Source organism: Cupressus sempervirens, chromosome 6 (genome assembly GCF_028749045.1).
Source record: "Cupressus sempervirens isolate cs-2001-9-10 chromosome 6, ASM2874904v1, whole genome shotgun sequence".
NCBI classification, from domain to species: Eukaryota; Viridiplantae; Streptophyta; class Pinopsida; order Cupressales; family Cupressaceae; genus Cupressus; species Cupressus sempervirens.
In genome coordinates, this window is record NC_143123.1 from 363,199,329 (window position 1) to 363,220,638 (window position 21,310).

Below are 21,310 nucleotides of genomic sequence, written 5' to 3' on the forward strand. Positions count from 1 at the left end.
ATTTGCAGCAGTCCTCATGAAAAAAACATGGTATTAGAGCAAAGTTCCTTCTATATTTAGCCTAACAGCTTGAAGGTAAATGAGAGAATGAAATAATCAATATGCAATCCTTTCAAAGGAGGAGAAATAAAAATAACATCATCCAATGAATAAGAGCGTGATTGGAGACCTAACAAATATCCTAATGTGCGGCAGAGAAGAAGTCTCTTTACATATATATATATATATATATATATATATATATATATATATATGTATATATATATATATATATATATATATAAAGAGATATTATATATGTACATATATAAAGAGATATTATATATATATACATATATACATATATATCTACATATATATATATGTATCTGTATGTGTGTCTGTGTGTGTGTGTGTGTGTGTGTGTGTGTGTGTGTGTGTGTGTAAAGAGACTTCTTCTTTGCCGCACATCAGGATATATGTTAAGTCTCCAATCACACTCTTATTCATTGGATGATGTTATTTTGATTTCTCCTCCTTTGAAAGGATTGCATATTGATTATTTCATTTTCTCATTTAGCTTCAAGCTGTTAGGCTTTATAGAAGGAACTTTGCTCTAATACCATGTTTTTTTTCCTGAGGACCGCTGCAAATGTGATAGCATTGCCATGCATTTGGTATGTGTTTTCCAACTACAGCCTCCCCTTATATTTATGAGAGAGTGAGAAAATAGACATGTCCCACATATATATATATATATATATATATATATATATATGAGTTTAATTATGATAATGAACAAACATGTCCCATATGTCCCACGAATATATATATATATATATAAGTGTGTGTGTGTGTGTGTGAGAGAGTTTAATTATGATAATGAACAAACATGTCCCATCTGTCCCACGAAGCGACATGTCTATTCTCTCACTCTCTTATAAATATAAGGGGAGGCTGCAGTTGGAAAAAACATACCAAATGCATGGCAATGCTATCACATTTGCAGCGGTCCTCAAAAAAACAACATGGTATTAGAGCAAAGTTCCTTCTATAAAGCCTAACAGCTTCAAGGTAAATGAGAGAAAACGAAATAATCAATATACAATCCTTTCAAAGGAGGAGAAATCAAAACATCATCATCCAATGAATAAGAGCGTGATTGGTGACCTAACATAGATCCTGATGTGCGGCACAATTGATATGTTGTGGGATGGCCACCCAACGTCAAAGAAGCACAGGCAGGGATTTTGAAATGCTACGGTGCTCAACACTAGAAGACACATTGTTGCCATATCCAGTCAGTGTATGAATGTGTATTGGGAATGAATGTGTATTGGGAATGGAGGGAGTGTGGAAAAGAGGTTAATACGCTCTACTAAGACATGACAAGAATAATGGAGATTGCAATGTACAGAACTAGGCATCACTGGATAGTTTCTTACCTTATGTGGGACACAAAATTATCTATTTGTAATTGCATATCGGATCGTGGGGGTACCACTGATAATCTTCATACATACTTTCAAAACAAGACTTGGAGATATTCTACCCTTACCCGCCAAAAAGGAAACAAAGGAAAAACACATTCAAGAGAGGGGTGATGCCATTGGTTCGACCGGCGGCCCTATTAGACAAAGACTAGCTTAAACCTTGAACATGCATAAGGAAATTATTATCGATTGACATCTACAATAAACTCGACACGTGATAAAGTATATTCCTGACTTATAATAATGTTAACAACTTTATCACCACTACTAAGGGATTAATATATGTCATCGCCTAGGAAATAAAATTAAAATATGATTGAAAGGGTTGACACTTTGATTCCTCTGACTAATACATGCCACAACCAATGAACGTGCACCATAATGGGATTTTTTCTTTCACAGAAAAAGAGAAAGGTTTTTATAAACATGTTTATAACCTTATACACTTGGAAATAAAGTGTAGAAGGAAAGGTATCAAATATGTTTGCTCAATCGAAATACCATATTCAAGTAATGTGAATGGTAAGGTGGCCCCTAGGTATAAATGTCTAGAGATTCCAAAGGTATGTCATCAAGGATAGGTAGGATCAGCCGCAAAGTAAACAATGCAAGGAGCCCTCTATTCGATCGTCCATTACATGGGAGGAGATCCTCAACATAATCGCACATAATATTTTGTGTTAAGGAATATATTATGAGGTGTGGTAAAGACTTTGGGTACCAATCCCACTAAGGTAATCTTCGGAGGTATATTATGTTACACCCTTTTTATTAGACGCAATATTATATAAAGTAAAAAGGAAAGACTACCAACGGGTGCGGTTGGGCATAGCAAAGTTAAAGTGGACCTAACTTGTAGGTATGATATATGATATGTTTTATATTATTTCAATATTATGAATTAATTATTATTCTTATTATATATATAGAGAGAGAGAGAGAATGAAAAATATTTGTAGAATTACAAATAGATAATATGTAAAAATCCAATAAGAATGACATGATGAATTGAAGTAGATCACTAGAATAAAAGTAATAAATAATTGTTCTTCGATTACAATATTAATATCTAATGAATTGAAAGATTAAATAAAAGGATATTGATGTACAATTAAGTATTTATCCTTGAGTATTTTACTTAACTAATCAATGTAGTCTCTCTCTTATTTGTATATACTATAAGAGCTATGTCTTGATCTTTTCCTTTGAGAATGTTGTCGCAAGAAAAGGGGGATTGATATCAAATTCAGAGGGAGCTTAACACTCCATTAGAAGCATTATTAGATGAGGAGCTCAGGAGATTGAGATTCAAAAGGAGCCTGACATTTCATTAGAGGCAACCTTGAAAGAGAGGGAAAAAATAAAAGATATGATTCAATCAACCTTCGGTGATCCCCATCACATTGATTCAGAGGGAGTAAACCATGTTGAGATGAATTCTCCTATGATCAACAAATTGTGGCAATCAAGAGGATTTTGATTCATGAATATACCTTGTGACTATGTGATTTTGATGGCCCTACCCCCTATCTACATCATGAGGAAGTCACGACTTCCAAATGATGTCAATTGTATTTGCAGAAGTTATTGAAAGGTGACGATCTTACAATCGCTTAATTTTCTATTCTGATGGATATCTTAGGATGTTTATGCATATCATGGTAGATTATACTTTGCATGGAGAATGTTTATATGGTAAGCATTATGAGAATGCGTTATATTCTGATGGATATCTTAGGATGTTTATGCATATCATGGTAGATTATACTTTGCATGGAGAATGTTTATATGGTAAGCATTATGAGAATGCGTGTGCACATACCTTATAAACATTTTTGAGTACATGATGAATGTTATGCAAATTGATGTTCTGGAGGGACATTACACAAAGCACTTGGTGAATATCACGCGACTTGATGTTTTGGACGGTCATTACTCAGAGTACTTGGTGAATATCTTGCATCTCAACATTCTAGAAGGCCATTACTCAAAGAGTATTTGGTGAATATCATTGATATTCTGGGAAACCGATATTCATAATATCAAATGTGATACCAAACATGTTTAAGTAATTGGTGAATATTATGTATTCAGGGAGACCAATACTTATGATATCATATGTGATAAGACTTTTTCAATAGTTGGTGAATACCTTGCATCTCAACAATCTGGAAGACCATCACTCAAAAAGTATTTAGTGAATATCATTGACATTTTGAGAGACCAATACTCATGATATCAACTGTGATATCAAACGTTTTGAGTAAATGGTGAATATCATGTACTCTGGGAGACCAATACTCATGATATGAGATGTCATATCAAAAAAAAATTAGTACTCCGTGAATATCAAATGTCAATATTCTAGGAGACCAATACTCATAATATCAAATGTGATATCAAACCTTATTTAAGTAATTGGTGAATGTCATATGTTGATATTCTGGAAGACCAATACTTGTGATATCAAATGTGATATCAAAATGTTGAATATCTTCTAATCAAAGATATTCTTATATTACATCGAGGTATTATATGATTATGTGTTTATCCCCTAGCTAAGAGGGAGTGTTGATGTTTTGCAGCTTTACTCGAATAAATTACATCAAGATATGTATATATATTTATATATTATGTTCCCCAGGCACACGTACCCAGCCTAAAAACAGGAGTTTCGAAAACGGGGACATCTTGGGGACAAGGGGACGAGTATGGGACGTCCCCCAGCCGTCCCCTAAAAAGGAAAATTATCAGAGGATGTCCCCAAAACTTGGGGACGGCTACGAAAAAGCCGTCCCCAATAGAAAAAGGGGACACCTATACGTCCACCAATCGTACTGAGTACGGCCAACCGTCCCCAAATTTTAATTTTTTAATTTTTTTTTTTAAATTAATTTTTTTTAAATGATTTTTTTTAATGCAAAAAAAATTTAAAAATGAATATTAAAAAATAATTTTAAGGCTCTTTAGTAGGTCGTCGAGGTGGGCCCCACCCCTCCAAATGCGGTAGAGGCAGAATAGGAGCAGCAATCTGCTTCATTTTTCTATGTTATGTTTTTTATGTTGAACGTGAACATGATTATGATACATTGATACTTATTACTTTATGGTAGCCCTCTAGCCTTTGGGCATATAGCTTTAGGCATATTTAGATTTAGATTTTCAAATTTATCATGTTTATTATTGTGATATTGTTCATTGATATTGATATGCATTTTGACAATTGAGTACTGAAATCAGATATTATTTCCTAAATGGCATTCAAATGTTGTATATTATGGTTCTATAATGTTTACATGACATGCTTGGTGCTTAGTTTCATATGAATAACATATAAATTTGCAAATTTCAATGTATATTTTAAAATTTTCCTATATACTTCCCATCGACTGATCTTGCTAGGCTGATAGCGCACAGCAAGGGCATCAACAGCTGATGGGATTCGAACAGCAAACCGCCCATACAACAGGGCTCGCGGCAACCGTATCCCCATCATTATTTTTCATAATCATAAAAATATTAATTTAATAAAATATCATTAGATGCCCTCATGACCATTTTCTAACACCTTGACTTGAACGATACTTTATCTACACGCTTGAAACACCTTTTTAAATAATTAAACAAATATAGTCATTTAATTTAATTTTTGATAACTTTAATATATATTTAATGAATTAACTTTCCATTTTAATTCATTTTAAGATATAATAACTTAAATATGTTAAAAAAACAACTAAAATGTTCTAAAGATGATGGGCTTCTACAAGAAGTTTGACTACTCCTAAAATATTAGATTCACACACAAAAATACCTTTATGAATGTCTTGGTTCCAAAACTTTAATACTTATATCATAATTTTCTTTTCAAAAAAACTAACTCCAAAAAACAATTCCAAGAATGTTGTAATGGATTCAAGCCTCAAGGTACCCCAAAATATTAGATTCACACACAAAAATACCTTTACGAATATCTTGGCTCTAAAACTTTAATACTTATATCATAATTTCCTTTTGAAAAAAACTAAATTCAAAAAACAATTCCAAGAATGTTGTAATGGATCCAAACCTCAAGGTAGCCCAATTTCTCCATCAAAATTTGGTTTGGAAAATCAGTATCATACTTTGTTAGATTCAGTATACTCAATACAAATATCACCATGTCTATATTTGAAATCATTTTAACAATGAAGAAAACAGATATCGATATGATTTATCATTGCTTTTGTTAGGCATTGAATTTTTACTTCAGAAAATAGTTAATTAATTTTAAATTACGTTGACTGAAGATGCATAACCGCTAAGTATTTTTTTCTGAACTTGAGTATTTTTGTACAAAGGTATTCTTAGGAAGGTATTTTAAGGAAAAAGGTATATACCTATATCAGTGGACTACAGTCCCCGTCTCCTTGTGATTATGGATAAACACGAAAGCTTTAAAAATATTGAAAATACAATAACAATGTAATAATTAAGGGACGTCTTAATAGTAGTTCAAATTGACAATTATTTTGGACAATGATATCATTCGCCTCTTCTATGTCTTGTCGTACTCCTTGTCCTATATCCAATCTCAACCTGTCCTCTACTACCTTAAACACAGAGTTTACTCGCTCAGCTCAAGTGAAGTCCTACTCGGAACATTAGTACAATTTCCTATTCAAAATGAAATGGCGCTCCTATTTGTATTTAAAGCAAATTTAGACTGGCAGCCACCATCTAACTACAATTGAGTCTATCTAGGGAAGTGCATATCGAGAAAGTAGTAAATATCAACGTACCCGATTTCGTTTAAGATGATTGTTTATGAGTATCTTATCCAGGCTTATCCTAGGGAAAAAGAATATGTTAAAAAACTGATGCTAATTTCATGATTAGATGATGCGCTAAGAACAGAAGAAGGATAGAAATTCTTGGTTTATTATTAGTGAAGTTGAAAGGTTAGAGATCAAATCTTTCCGAATTCCGCCATAAAAAGAAAATCAGACCAACCAAGATCTACAGAATTGTCAACATGCTTCTGAAAACAATGCAATGAATTATGAGTTCAAAACTCCTCTAACAGTTGTGTAGTGGCAGTCCCCATAATCAAAAGTAACGCATGTAGAAGGCCGAGGCTTCCAAGGTAGATTAGAATGATAAATTTGGACAGAGTAATCAAAGCGATGACAACACACCTAGTTGTCCGCCGCAAGACCATTGTCAGAGCATTGTTTTTATGTTACACATCCTTCTTTCATCCAGATTTAGACCAGGTGTTCAGGCAAGCAATGCCTATTCAGTTATCTACCAGTAACTTCATAGAAACTGTCATGAATATAAACTTATCATTGAGTGATTTGCAGATTCTATGGAAGACGATGGCCACAATTGACAGTACCCTAAAAAATGTTTGCTCTAACGTCCTTTGTATTAAGGATATAAAGATTACCAGGTTTCAGTGGCAAGCACACGAGTAGTACCCAGATAGACTTTTGAGATTTGGCCAACTAAACATGAGGATGAGAATACACGTTTCTTCTGTGGTATCATCCCTTGGTTGAAGTCGTGAATCCTTCATTTTGGTCGATGGCGAAAAGCAAAACTTGTGAAATTTACTCTTCTTTGTTTTAGCACTAGCCTCTAGGTATTCCAAATTGATTATACTGGATAACGTTGATCCTTAGAGCTGTTATAGCCAGATGGATCTTAAGAATAGAAGCGGCACTTCAGCATATTTCGGTTTGTTTTACAAGGATCAAGTTAAATGGTTATCTAGGCGAGAGGAAAGAGAAATAATAGCCTTAAGTGTAGCTTACCTAGGAATTAAGAGAATTGCGAACTGATCTCTTCAACCTAGACAAGCAGATGAAACTTAGCAAACTGGAAAGTTGGCTCAAAACCTACGAACAGTAAAGAACCGAGAGAGCTAGAAAAAAACTAAACATTGTATTTTATACTTTTATGTAAAAACATAGCTTCTACCTGAATAATAGAAGATAAAGTTTTGAAGGGTGGAGGAGCAGGGGGCAGGGGCAGGAGAGGATATCTCGGGTAGAACCCATCACATAAAGACCATAGAACCGGTTTAGCTAAAACTTCCCTCTGGAGAATGGAGTTGCCTACGCTGATTCACTTTCCTCCTGTCCTTCGTACATCAGATTAAAATAGTTATTTATACTAATGGTATCAAAAGCCTTCTTGATCTGTGCAACTTGCGAGGCCCGGTCTTTCATGATTACCAGCTATGCAATTTCCAAAAGAATATGCTGCATATGACTCATTATGTAAGAGGAAAATATATGAAAATTATGAAGATCATATGACTGATTATGTAAGAAGAAAATATATGAAGATTATGAAGATCATATGACTGATTATGTAAGAGGAAAATATATGAAGATTACGAAGATCCCCAACCACAGTGAGGAACATTTCAGGTTTAAGATGAAATGAATGCAAATATATATTTGCAAGCCTTGAAAATAATTTATTATGACATTTTACAGATCAAAGCCACAGTTTTCTCTCTAAATTACCTCCAAAATTCACCCAACTTGTTCGACATGAATCAATATATGCTAATTTCCATTTGTTTTCAAACTTATCAATTTCCATGTCGGCAATAAGGATACTGATGCAATCTAACAATGAACTTAAGAATGCAGATGGGAACCTGGGCACTAACGCTGGTATGAGATGAAATGAATGTAAATAAAGATGAAGGGCTGGGTAGAAAGGCTTTTACTCTAGGAGATAGTTACCCAATAAAAAACAACTTAAGCTGGCAAAATGATTTAATTGATAGCTCGCAAGAAATATAATTAGTTGCACGAGAGCATACTCGTAGAAGAGTAGAAATGGAGTTAATACTTGTAGAAGAGTAGAAATGGAATTGTGCGAATCCTATTCTATACTTCAAGTCAAGGATGCTGTATGGGAAAACTAGATCAGTCCCTTTTGTTTTTCATGATCTAATAGGAAATGGGCAAGAAACATTTGCCGAGTGGTGAAATTACAGGCCATCCGAAAATCAAGCACCGTTTATATTATGAGTTCTTACCTAATTCATTTAAATATGTTTCTCATGCCAGATATATTATTTCTCCACTGAATAATAAATCTTGCCTGGCAAGTGGCATGACGAATTGAAAATAAAGATATAGTGGAATATGTCTTCAGCATCGTCAAGTTTCTTGGTTTTTTGCAGAATAGATCAGGGTAAAATAAAATGTCTTGTGCCTGGATCGTCTGCTTTGGGAGATGGATAATGAATTGAAATGTTAGGGAAATTTTAACGGTTGTCCAGATTTTATTTCCTTATGAGAAAGGTACGCGACCTTCAATTCAAGGAGATAACGCCTTTTAAGATGCACCTAAAAAATTTCTGAACCATGTCAGAATGGATTCAATATGGAGAGATGTCGACTCTCTAGACTTGGGAGCTTAAATCAGTAAGTCAGCCATAGTCGGCATAAGGTGCATGCATTTAACAAAAAATACAACCGAGCTTTCTCCTGGGAGTGGATTGCCATGTCACATGCAAAGTTAAAGTCTCGAACCCCAATTTCATTAATCATAGTATCTAGGGGACATCTTATTGCGTCCCCATCAGTTGACATTGTTGTTTTACTAAAGGATATGTAACCGTTATTCAATCTGTGTCTTCTAGCACACATGAAATGCTTCTACAAGAACAAGTATTCAACCTTGTGAAAATCATAGGCACTTAAAACATTCATAAGATTAATTCGCCGAGACACTCGTTTATCCAAAATAAATCCAGACAACAATCGTAAATCTAATCCATCTAGAAGATAATTTAGAAAAAAACAGTAATGTTCTAAATTGCTTGTTTACTAACCTTATTTTCGGACGAGAAGCAGCGACAGGGTGAAGCAGCAACACACAAAATGAAGCTTCTTTGGGCCACTTGCATAGCAACTGAGGAGGAAGGACACGATGCCGAAGATTTGACATAATTGCCTGCTGCTCTGCTTCTGAGCTAAAAGTGCAGAATAACTGTAACAAAACAAATTAAATTTGGGTGGAGCTAATCCAGTTTCAGAGTAAACGTTTCATATTGAGAATGCTATAGCATAACATAGCAATAATTGTTAAACTCCTTAGGAAACAAATTGATGCTGCTGTGAATTATCAGATTTAGTTTGGTCACTGTCTCGTACCTCGAAAAAGAGAACACCCAAACAATAAATATCCGAAGAGAATGAAATTGATCCCCCGGATAGCTCCTCTGGAGTGGTGTACCATTTCACTTCCATAAGCAATATTTGCTTCAATGGGAAGCGGTTAGTACTATCTTCAACATTCTCTTCTTCATTCATGGTGTCCACGTCCTCTCGATTAGTCCCTTCCCCTGAATCTGAATCCGTTACATGTGGAATAACATGCATTCCACCAACATCATCTAATTTTTCAGTGCAATCACCCGTAGAGATTAACCTTCCAGGCTGTCTGGAGACATCTGTGTTGGCATCTCTAACTGATGGCTCCTGACGTCCAGCTCCCCTAGTTGAAATGTCTCTTGCACGGGCTTGATGGCTTGCCATGTGAACTGAAGCTGTTTGATCAACTTCTCGCCCTGTTCTTGAAACATGCACCTTATTATTACCACGTTGCCTCAATTTATAGGTTGCGGTCTGTCCTGGAAGTGTTTGAGGCAACCTTCCAGTCGAGTCATCTGAAGAATCAGAACCTGAGCTTGTACAAGAAGTAGATTCTATAAATGAAACTCGATTAAAAGAGGATAGCATGAAACAGGAGGGCCGAATATTATGCAACACAACTCCTTCAGAGTGTGCAAGACTAACAATCTCCAGGATTTGCTTAAATATGTGCAAGCATTCCAATCTATTTACAATTCTATTAGGCATATTCAACCATTCTCTTAGGCTAATATCCTCCTCTTCCAAATCATCCATACAGGGTTGCGTAGGCGTTGGATTCCGGAAAGCAGATTTATGTTGCTGATTCTCAACGTTGCCACAAGGGCTTCCTGCACATTTCTCTTCTTGTTCGGTCTGACTACAGCCAGTATTAGAAGCATCTTTTGACATATCATTGTTGATACTGGATTCTCCAGAATAATAAAATTCTCCCTGCCCAGATTGCTCCCTGTTCAATCCTTGGAAACCGTCCATTCCAGAATTTTGAACGCTAATTATGAAGGACTTTGTCTACAATAATTCAGGTTGGTGTTCCACCTTACGGCTCCTAATTTATGGACTAAACTAATTTCTATTTCTCTGAAAGACTTCACACGAGTCAAAAACCAGTTCGACATTGCAACTTCTGTCGAAAACAACATTTAGGAATGAACCATAAAACCAAGGATTAAAAACTTAATGCCCTCTGGGTGTTCCTACTGTTCCAATAAAAGGTTTTGTCTCAAGTAAAGCCCTTTTATGTTTCCATTTCATAAAACCCCTCTGTTTTCCCTTGTACGCCTTATTTTGCTTCTGAAGCGGAAAAGAAACTGCAATGACACATCCACATTCCTCCAATTCATCTAAAACACTGATCCCCCAAAAATTTGTCCCTCAGGCAAGTTCATTCACAATCTGGATATAAACTCCTCAGACACCGAGGAAGACCCTATGCAAACCGCCCACGGCTAAGCTGATCTATAAACGGGATACGTGATCTCTGAGAAAGTCGGCAAGCCTCAACTACTAGTACAAATTCCAAGCTATAGCACATTGCAATGGTTCTCTTGGGTAATTTCATACCCACTGCTTCTCTCCTGCAACCATGACCCCATGCTATAAGTATCGTTTACTCTGTATTCAAGCTCATAGAAATAGGTTATTCCCAACCACTGCTGATTTTAAGACCTTGTTGATGATTCCCAAAAACGATATTTACTAAGCCAGAAGATAACTCAAATATCCAAATTTAACTCCCAACCAAAAACCAAAATACAAGAAAAATCTCTCGCGAAAATCATAAAACCAAAATACAAGAAAAATCTCTCGTGAAAATCACAAAACCAAAATACACAAAAAGCCTCTCGTGAAAATCATAAAGATTTCAACATAATACCCTTCCTACCTTCCCCTTGCTCATAAAAATACCCAAACCCTTTTAAATACACCAATCTATCATTCAGAACAAAATTCAACCACTACAACAAATCACAACAACGTCAGTAACGTCATTGAGGGGCGAGAGCGCCAGGATTAATATGAAGCTAATTAACATTCCCCGATGCTTGAAATGTTAAATACTCCGAGCACATAAACTTTGCAAATTAAAATGTAAATCTCTCAAATAAAAGACTCAGAACTTTACAAACTCAACAATTTACATGATCACCGTCGAAGACCCTGAGAAGAACTGTAGAAGAGAACAGAAGGCAGAGCCGACGATATGAAGAAAATCTCTTTACAGAAAAACAAGGCACATCTCAAAGTGCTGGAGAGCATTCATTTCCAATCCTATCTTCTCAACAGTAAAGGGACCGGGCACACACAATCCAAAACGAGATAACATATTAAAAAAGGAAAATTTTAAATAGAATCCACAGGTACAGAAACAATATCCTTGAATAAAGAAACAAACCTGAAAGTGATCCGATAAGAAGTCTGAGCTGCGAGCTTGATTTCACTGGCCTACCTTTGCCATAAACAAATCAAACAACTCGGGCATTTTAATTTTAAAATTTCCCGTAAAATCATTCACTCGATGTGGCGGATATAGAATTGTTTGAGGGCATGAACTTTTACCCATCTTAACCACAAATCTGAAGGAAAGGGGCAAAAACCAGAAGCAATGTACGAAGGAAAACGGACCTCAGGAATTGAAGCGAGTGGTCCAGGTCAGACATAGAAATAATAGTAAAGAAATAAATCTATGTTATCTGCAACAGCCACATGTTTGTACGAGGTGCAGAGACTGTAGCAGTATAGCAATAGAGGCCGCTGACAAAAGGGCGCCTCCAAATTCACCGCTAAAACCCGGGGACAAAACTAGCGGAAGCAGGGGATGTGATCAGGGATGTTTGTTTTTGTTTTCCGCCTAATTTGCAAAATCATATTTTCTTGTCTATTTCCTCCTCCTCAGCTTTTCTATCCTCCTGCGCTCTCAACTCCTCGTACGTGGCTTCACCAGCGCCATGAAACCATCTGCCCAGCTGGCAAAGCCTGGGAAAAAAGAAATGATATCCAAGCGTATATATACGAAACCGTATATTCTTCCTCTGACACAAATCCGTACGTGTTGTTTATTTTTCCAACTTTACCATGGCTATCACTTTCTATTTTTGCGCGACAAAAGGAAAGCAGGGGCTTTTGGACCTGCCCCCAAGTAGTAATAACCACGTTGACGACACGTTCAAAAATAAATAAATCTGTCTAGGGAGATCATTGTGATTGGATTATATATTTATTTATTTATCTATGTATGTGATTGGATTATATATTTATTTTTTTATCTATCTATGCGATTGGATTATATATTTATTTATTTATCTATCTATGTGATTGGATTTGTGATTGGATTATTTTTTTTTTTTTAATCTATGACATCCACTATCTTAGGGATTTGTTACAAGAATGAAAGAAAAGGAAATGCTAATTTTTTAAGTGTTTTTTTAACTTCATTTTTCTTTCGAAGTGATTTGATTGGGTGGTTATGAAAAACTTAATATTTCATTATTATTATTCAGATTAAGTTACTTCTTAAAAATGTTTAGAAATGATAGAAACACGAAACAAGAGTCTGTTTATCTATACTATTGTATTATACTATGGGTTATGAGAATGATGAGATATTAGCAAAACATAAAGGTGACACAAAGGAGGTCTACAAAAAAATTGGTAAAAGGAGATTAAAAGAAATAAGAATTGAACATATTGAGTAGGAAAGTTAATGTAGGAGTTAAAAATAGTATATTATAATATAACATAATAAGAAATTATAAGGGCATAAAAAAATTATTATTATAATAATAATGGACTAATTGAATGTGCATGATTTCAAATGAGGTGTTTGTTATGATGTCAATGCAAATCCATTATTATGAATTCAAAATTTTTAACTTTATAATCCATAACCATCAAAGGGAGTAATGCAAAGATATAAAAATATAAAATAAAGCTCTCAGGCAAGAATATGAGACATTGATACTAGAACGCTTCTAACCATTTTTTCATCAATATTTGATTTCATAAAAATAAAAATTCATTATTTATGTAAATGGAGGAAATAGTTTTATCTTTTCAAATCCTTCCAATATCCAACAATGGAGGGATTCTAGATAAATATAAATATAAAACATAAATCAAATAAATATGAAGATCCAAGATTTAAGAGATGAATTATCAAAAGATGAGCAAAGATACGAAGATGAATGTAAATGCAAGATTGACTAAAAAGCCAAGATCACCAAATCACTAGAATGGATGCTAAGCTAGATTGCAAATGATAATGGATGCAAAAGGATGAGAAGAGGGGTACTTAAATATATGTCCTCTGCAGGGGATCACATATCAAAATGAATGTGGGATAATGAGATATCAATAGTATAGGAAGGATAAATGGTAAGGAGATAATATAGGTGGTAAATGGGAAATGGTAAGTGCAAGAGACTTTTAGCTAATATATGTTTATTTAAATAAGTGGAGAATGACATATTTATTTAAAGGAATTGATAGATTAATGGTAATAGACTAGTATACCTAAAATTTTAATTAATTTTTTTGGTAAATTAAACCGAGAGATATCTAATTTAAAATATAATTAAAATTTTAGGTATGCTAGTATATGCCCATTAAAAACCATTACGTATTATCGTTGCAATTTGAATCATTGAAGAAAGATATAATATCATTTGTATGACTATACCGCTTCTATTAAAACATTATTATTCAATCAATCATCTTCATCTTTACCGTCGGTTGCCTGTCAAATTTTATTATAATAGCTAAATGTTTACATTGAAGATTGCTTCCACTATAGGAAGCCTCTCGGCTTAAATATGTATTATTTAAAGGAATAATGAGAAGAAGAAAATAATGAGTTATAAAAAAGTAATGAAATGATAAGATTGTTATAGTGGAAGGTAGAATTATTAAATAATTGGTTCACCTAATTAATAGAAAAATTAAGAGTTATAAGAGGACAACTCAATAAAAAATTAATATGTATAATGTAGCCTATTGCATTGTTTCAAAAAACATTTTGGGCTTGAAAAATAATTGTCATTGTTGATTTATGCATGTTTTCGACTAGGTGTGGATGATAGGTGTGCCTCCTCAAGAGATTAGATGAGATATCTAAATGAAAAACTCTTGGTAGATCGTGGGGAAGATTTTAATTGATGTTGCATGATTGATTAAGTGCAAGATATGATAAAATATTGCATTGCAAAAGAAAATAGTTAGACACGTGATAATTAATTTGCAAGATTTTGATTGGTTGTAGCAAGATAAGATTGATCTTGATTAATAGGCTAATGTAGGTGCAGACAACTGAACTTGATTAATGATTTTAATTAAACTTAGTAATCTTACTTGCATTATTGATTAAAAAAAATTTAAAATTTTTTTGGATCGGTAAGAGCTCAAAGCCAAGATTAGTTATAAAGTGTTTTGATTATTTTTTATTATTTATTTATTTAATTAACTCAAGTAGATTCGAACCTAAGACCTCCCAAATAAGAGGCTCACACTTTACCATTATGTTGTAGCTCTTGCCTGATTAAATAATTAGTTATTATTTAGCCTTCTAGGTAATTAATTTAACTAGTTATGGTCTAATTAATTAAATATGCAACCCTTGGAAATTCAATTAATTAATCCCCCTTCCTCTACTAATTAAATAAATATCATCATTTATTTCAATTCATCCATTTAACCCTTTCTTCTATTTTTTGAATTAAATTAATCAATTTACTTCTAATAGAACACATGACTCCTAGTTTTAACCCCTATCTAACCAAACCCCAAACCACTTAATGTAGAATTCCAACTCAACCAAACCCCTTCACACTACTAATCCCATTTAATTAGTTGAACATCCTTGTTTGGCTAATTGAGCCTCCACTTATTTTTGTCCATCTTACTTGCCTTTTTCTAGTCCTCTCACTTACTCACTAATCATCTCAAATTTAAGCCTAACCTCACCCTAAATATTTGCACAATCCTAATCCAACAATTAAAACATCCTAACCTAAACCTAAGTCAACTTCACGTGACATCCTCTCCAATCCCAAACTCCACTTGTTAACCTTAAATTCTCTTATACTCCAATCACATCCCTTACACCATTCTCACCCATTCCCACTTCCCAAAATGTTTACATTCATCAAGGCTTAACATTTGGGATTTGAGTTAGGAAGTGCCTTTGTGGCATATCTTCCCAATGCCCATTGTTCTCTCAACCTTTCTTCTTATGAAAATTGTTGCAAGACTATGAATTTGAGAAAGAAAAACTGGTGTTAGTATGTGATTCTCATTGAGAGAATCCCAATCCTTCCTCGTATCTTAGTATTCACCATCCATTTCATCCTTTCCTTACCTATAAATTGAACCCACAATTCTTTACAAATCATCCACCTTTTATGCATCGTTATCATGTCAATTTGCCAAGTCAATAAGTAAAGCAATGTCATTGTGCCAAAATTCCTACTCACCTTTGAATCTTGAATATCATTTTTTGAGCTTACATTTAAAATATTGGACAAATCCACACATCAAGGAGAGGTTACTTGGGACAGGAAGGTGTGCATGTTCTTAGGCCTCTTTTCATTTTTTGATTTTCTTTTTGTCTCATCATATCTGTTGCTTTTATCAGTTGTTTGAATATATTATTTGTTATTGTATTTCTTTCGCTACTATTTCCTTGCAAACATTTTAGCACACTTGGTGGGAGCCACTTCACGGGCCATTTTATTTCATCATTTTCTTTGCAAACCAACATTTTTCTAAGTTTTATATTTTTTTTAGTGTGTTTTGCAAGGGTTTTTTGTATTTGCAAATTACAAATGTACAAGAGGAAGTGATTGTGCTCCCACAAGTATCTTCAAAGTTTATAGTGGAAAAAATCCAAATTGATAAGAACACAAGAAAATTGATAGGAAAACACATTCCACCATTAGGAATGTTATCCAATAGACTATCCTTCTATGGCCTTCCTAAGACCCTCATTTCTTCTATTATATATATTTTTTTCTCTTTTACTAAACTTGTGGGAACATGGTCAAAGTTGCAAAACTATTAGGATTACAAGCTTCGTTAGAACTTAGATATGTTGGTTATGTGTCATTTTGATGATAGATTTCATCATTGATGACAACATATATTTATGAGTTCATGACAAACAAAGATTGTGTACATTGTAGAGGATTATTGGAACAACAAAGTTGGCATAGAACAAATTAAGATATGCAAGTTGAGGGTTATATTGCTCATAGATGAGTACATATGCTACATCCATGTTCACTTACATTTATGTTGACTGTTGGATGAGTTAGATTTCATTTGGTGAAGATTGGTAGTACATCAATGTGTTGGAAATATTGTCAGAGATAGTTATTGTGGATTTGGATATATCTTATTGATAACATGAAATTAAGGATAGTGAGCTTGGATCATGGTTGAAGACATGTTCATGATTATATATTCATGTTAGCAAGTCTTAGAGACCATTTTGGAGTGATTGTTGAAGTGAACATACAATATATTTTACTAGAAGTTGACTATGTTGGTGTAACATGTTGATCTTCATTGTAAAATGTATTAAATCTATTCTAATGTATGGGAACCCTAATGTAATAATTGTAATGATGCTTAAGAAGGTGGGTATGCCTTAGTGAGGTCCTATTTAGTTAATTATACATTGGTAAAGATTTAATAGACCAACCTATTAATTTATTTGGAAAGGGTATAAAGGAAAGATGTTTTCCTTGGTTAGATATCATAGAGGTGATCCATGTATTCATGTGTATGGAAAAATGATGTGATCTTGGAGGTCAGATAATCATAGCAGAGCATATACTGGCTTGGTACATGGTATTGAGCTTCAAAGGGATTGTACTAGAAATTAAGTTCTAGTTTGGTCAGTTATGTACTTTGTATGTTATCCTAAAGAGTTTATCTTCATAGTTATTGGAGAAATTTAGACAGTGGGTCTAGTTGTTTCCCTATTAACCTTCATTAGGGTTATAACCTTTTAATAGGGATTCAAGGTCTCCTAACAAGGATATGTTCTTTAATAGGGACTCTTGTACTGAGTGCACTATAATTGGCTTCTAATATAGTCTCATCCTTTCTCAAGGAACATGTATATTAGTTCATTATCTCATGGGTGTCATCCCCACTAGGTTTTTCCCTCTGATCAAGGGTTTTCCTAGTCAATAAATTATTATTTCACTAAGCATAGTTTATATTTTTTTATGCTTATTAAAGTTGCATATAATAAGTTGGTTTAAAGTTTGATTATTCACAACTAATTCACCCCCACCCCACCCGAACTCTCAGTTGTGTGTGGACTGTATTTCTTAACAATTGGTATTGGAACATCATGTCCTCTTTGAGAAGGAAATCTTAGCAGCTTGAGAAGTTCCATGGAATATAGGAAGGAAAGTATGAAATTTGATGAAGAGAACTATGATAGTTGGAAGGATAAGATGTGAACTAATTTGATCTGCAAGGGATTGACTACTAGTTGATTACAAAGACAAAAAATTATGTAAAGGTAGAAAAATATCTACTTTCATGTACAAATGAGGAAAATAAGATCTTCCTATATAATATGCTTACAAGAGAAGCATTGATCACTGCAATTCCTGAAGTTGGATTTGCTGAGATAAAAGGTTTTGATCTTGCTTATTGATTTTGGATTAGATTAGAAATGTTGTTTGAATGTGATGAATATACAAAGAAATCTAGGCTACAAAATTGGAAATCTAAGCTAGAAAGTGCTAGAATGCAAGAAGATGAATTTGTTAGGTCATATACTCAAAGGATGACTGAGATTGATATTGGTATAAAGGGTTCTAGAAGAATTGTATCAAAAGATGAGGTATGCTACAAAATTTTGAGATCTTTAACTGCTACTTATGACAATAAGGTAAATTCTCTTGAATAAGTTATCTCTCTTAAATAAGATAAGAAAGAGACTTTGATTGGAAAATTATAAGCTTTTGAGACTAGTAGATTAAGGGATAATTTTCCTAGAGTTGAGATTGCTTTCAAAGCTAGTGTACATAATGATGAAAGGATAGTAACAAAAAGTGCAAGTCTTAGTGGAGACTATGCTAGAGATTAGGCACGGGTTTGAGAAGAATTATGGAAGGTTGATGAGCTTGTTTCACTTATTGCAAAGAGAGAACCCAGAGGTAAGAAAACACCTTTTATTTGTTAGAATTGTAAGGTAGTTGGTCACCTTTTTTTTTTCAGATGTCCAAAGAGAGAACCTAACATTAATCATCAGAAGCCTTACAAGGAAAATATGCCAAAGGATTATATGTATGCAAGGGATGATAAAACTAAATTTAAGGAAATAAACTTCTTAGACAGTGATGATGAAGATGAGATACTATTAAGGAAGAAAGTCTTCTTGACGAAGAAAAAGCACTTGTATCACATGTTGAGAAAAAGAAATTTGTTTGGATGATCAAGAGTGGATGTTCACATCACATGACCAGTGATAAAGATGTTTTTTTTGAGTTTAAGTGCTATGATGGTGGTGTAGTCAAAGTTAGTAACAATGCTTCTTGTCCTATGAAGGAAAAGGGATCTATTACACTTTATGGGAAAACTAACACTAAGGATGTATATTGTTTTGATGGCTTAAAGCGTAACTTGTTGAGTATTATACAACTTGTTGATAAGGGATATCATTTGCAACTCACTGAGAAAACATGTATAGTCAAGGATAAGTATGGAAAATTGATTAGCACAAGTACAAGAACTAGAGGTAGTTGAATCATATTGAGATAAGTTGTTAAGTTGCAAAAGTGGGTGACTATTGGTTATGGCATAAAAAAAAAATTATATAAATTTTGATAATATGGTAAAGGTGAGTAACTCTAATGTTGTAAAAGATCTACCAAATATTGTGAAACCTTATAATATGATGTGCAAGGAATGTGTGATGACTAAGTAGAAGAAGAGTTTATTTTATAGAAATGCATTCACTACTTGGAGATTTTTCATACAAATTTGTCTGATCATATAAAGACTAGAACTTTCTATGATGAAAGGTATTTTATTATTTTCATTGATGTTTATAAAAGAATGATGTGGGTTGCATTTTTAAGAGAGAAATCAGAAGCTTTTGACAAATTTAAGATATTCAATGCTTAAGTTGAAAATGAATTTGGTATGAGAATCAAATGTTGAAGGCCTGATAAAAGAGGGGAATTTACATTAGATCAATTTAACATCTTTTATGAAGACAATGGAATTCATAGATAGGTTTCAGGTTCTAAGACTCCACAATTGAATGGAATACTAGAAATAAGGAATATAACTATGAGCAAAGCTACTAGAGTAATGCTTGTAGAAGCCAATGTATAACATGTTCATTGGAGAGAAGTAGTACTACTGTATTATATACTATTAACATAGTTCAAGTCAAGAAATGAACATGTAAGACACCTTATGAGTTATTTTTTGGTCATACACCTACTATAAAATACTTCAAAAAAAAAGGGAGTAAGTGCTATATCAACAAATAAGATGATATAGGGAAGTTTGGCCCTAGAAGTGATGAAGGTATCTTTCTTGGTTATTATAATAAGAGCAAGGAAAATAGATGTCATAATTAGATATTAAAGAAGATTATTTGGAGTGCAAATTTTAGATTTGATGAAAGATTTCAGGTATAAGAGAGGATACTTGGTTATGATTCAGATGACAATTCAAATTAGGTTAGTACTAGTCAAATACTAGTGATAAATTAGAACATAGAATAAGAGTAATTATTTGAGTTGGACAATGAAATATAGATGCATATTGAAGAAGAACCTAGAGAAGAGCGAAGAACACCAAAATATGTTTTAAGGAATCATATTGAAGGTCAAATCATGGGTAATGCTAATAGAGGACTGATGAAAAGAGTCAAGGGAAGAGAAGAAATTTGTTTGATTTCACAAGTTGAACATACAACTATTGATGAAGAATTTAAATATAAATTTTGGGTAAATGCAATGAAGGAGGAACTTGATCATATAGATAAAAACAAGACATGGGAATTGGTTCATATACCTAAAGATAAGAATGTCATTGGTATAAAATGGGTATGTAGAAACAAAATGAATGAACAAGATGAAGTTATAAGGAATAGGGCAAGGTTAGCATGTAAAGGATATTCGCAACAAGAAGGTATAGAATTTGAAGAAACTTTTTCTCCTATTACAAGAGTAGAAGTTGTTAGAATATTTTTGCCTTATGCATCTAATAAGAATTTCAAGGTATATTAGATGGATGTCAAGTTAGACTTATTGAATGAAAAACTTTAGGAAGAGGTATATTTTGAATAACCTGATGGTTTTCTATTAACTAAAGACAAAGACATGGTATGCACGTTGAAGAAACATTGTATGAATTAACACAAGCACCTAGATCCTAGTATGAAAGGTTAGATAAATATTTACTGCATTTGAGTTTCAAGAAAGGAAATGTAGAGAGTAACCTATACTTGAGAACTAATCTAGATGGCTTGTTGATTGTTATTGTATTTTTTGATGATATTATTTTTGGAGGTAATGATGAAGCTAGTGAAAATTTTCTGATGAAATGAAGAATGAATTTGAGATGCCTATGATTGGTGAAATAAAGTATTTTCTAGGCTTGCAAATAGCACATAATAAAGATGACATTTTTTTATATTTC

The 21,310-nt window shown here is 33.5% G+C and overlaps 1 protein-coding gene across 1 annotated transcript in view; it reads right to left on the reverse strand.

Moving 5' to 3' along the window:
• LOC149552588 (protein SPA1-RELATED 4-like) overlaps window positions 1-12,530 on the reverse strand; it is a 70,729-nt gene extending 58,199 nt beyond the window's left edge. The window contains exons 1-3 of the mRNA XM_089788182.1: window positions 12,033-12,530; window positions 9,638-11,214; window positions 9,316-9,473 (exon numbers count right to left, since the gene is read on the reverse strand). Of these exons, the coding sequence (XP_089644308.1) occupies window positions 9,316-9,473; window positions 9,638-10,612 (1,133 nt within the window). The 5' untranslated portion in view covers window positions 10,613-11,214; window positions 12,033-12,530. The remainder of the gene's footprint in view (window positions 1-9,315; window positions 9,474-9,637; window positions 11,215-12,032) is intronic.
• Between the last annotated feature and the right edge of the window lie 8,780 nt (window positions 12,531-21,310).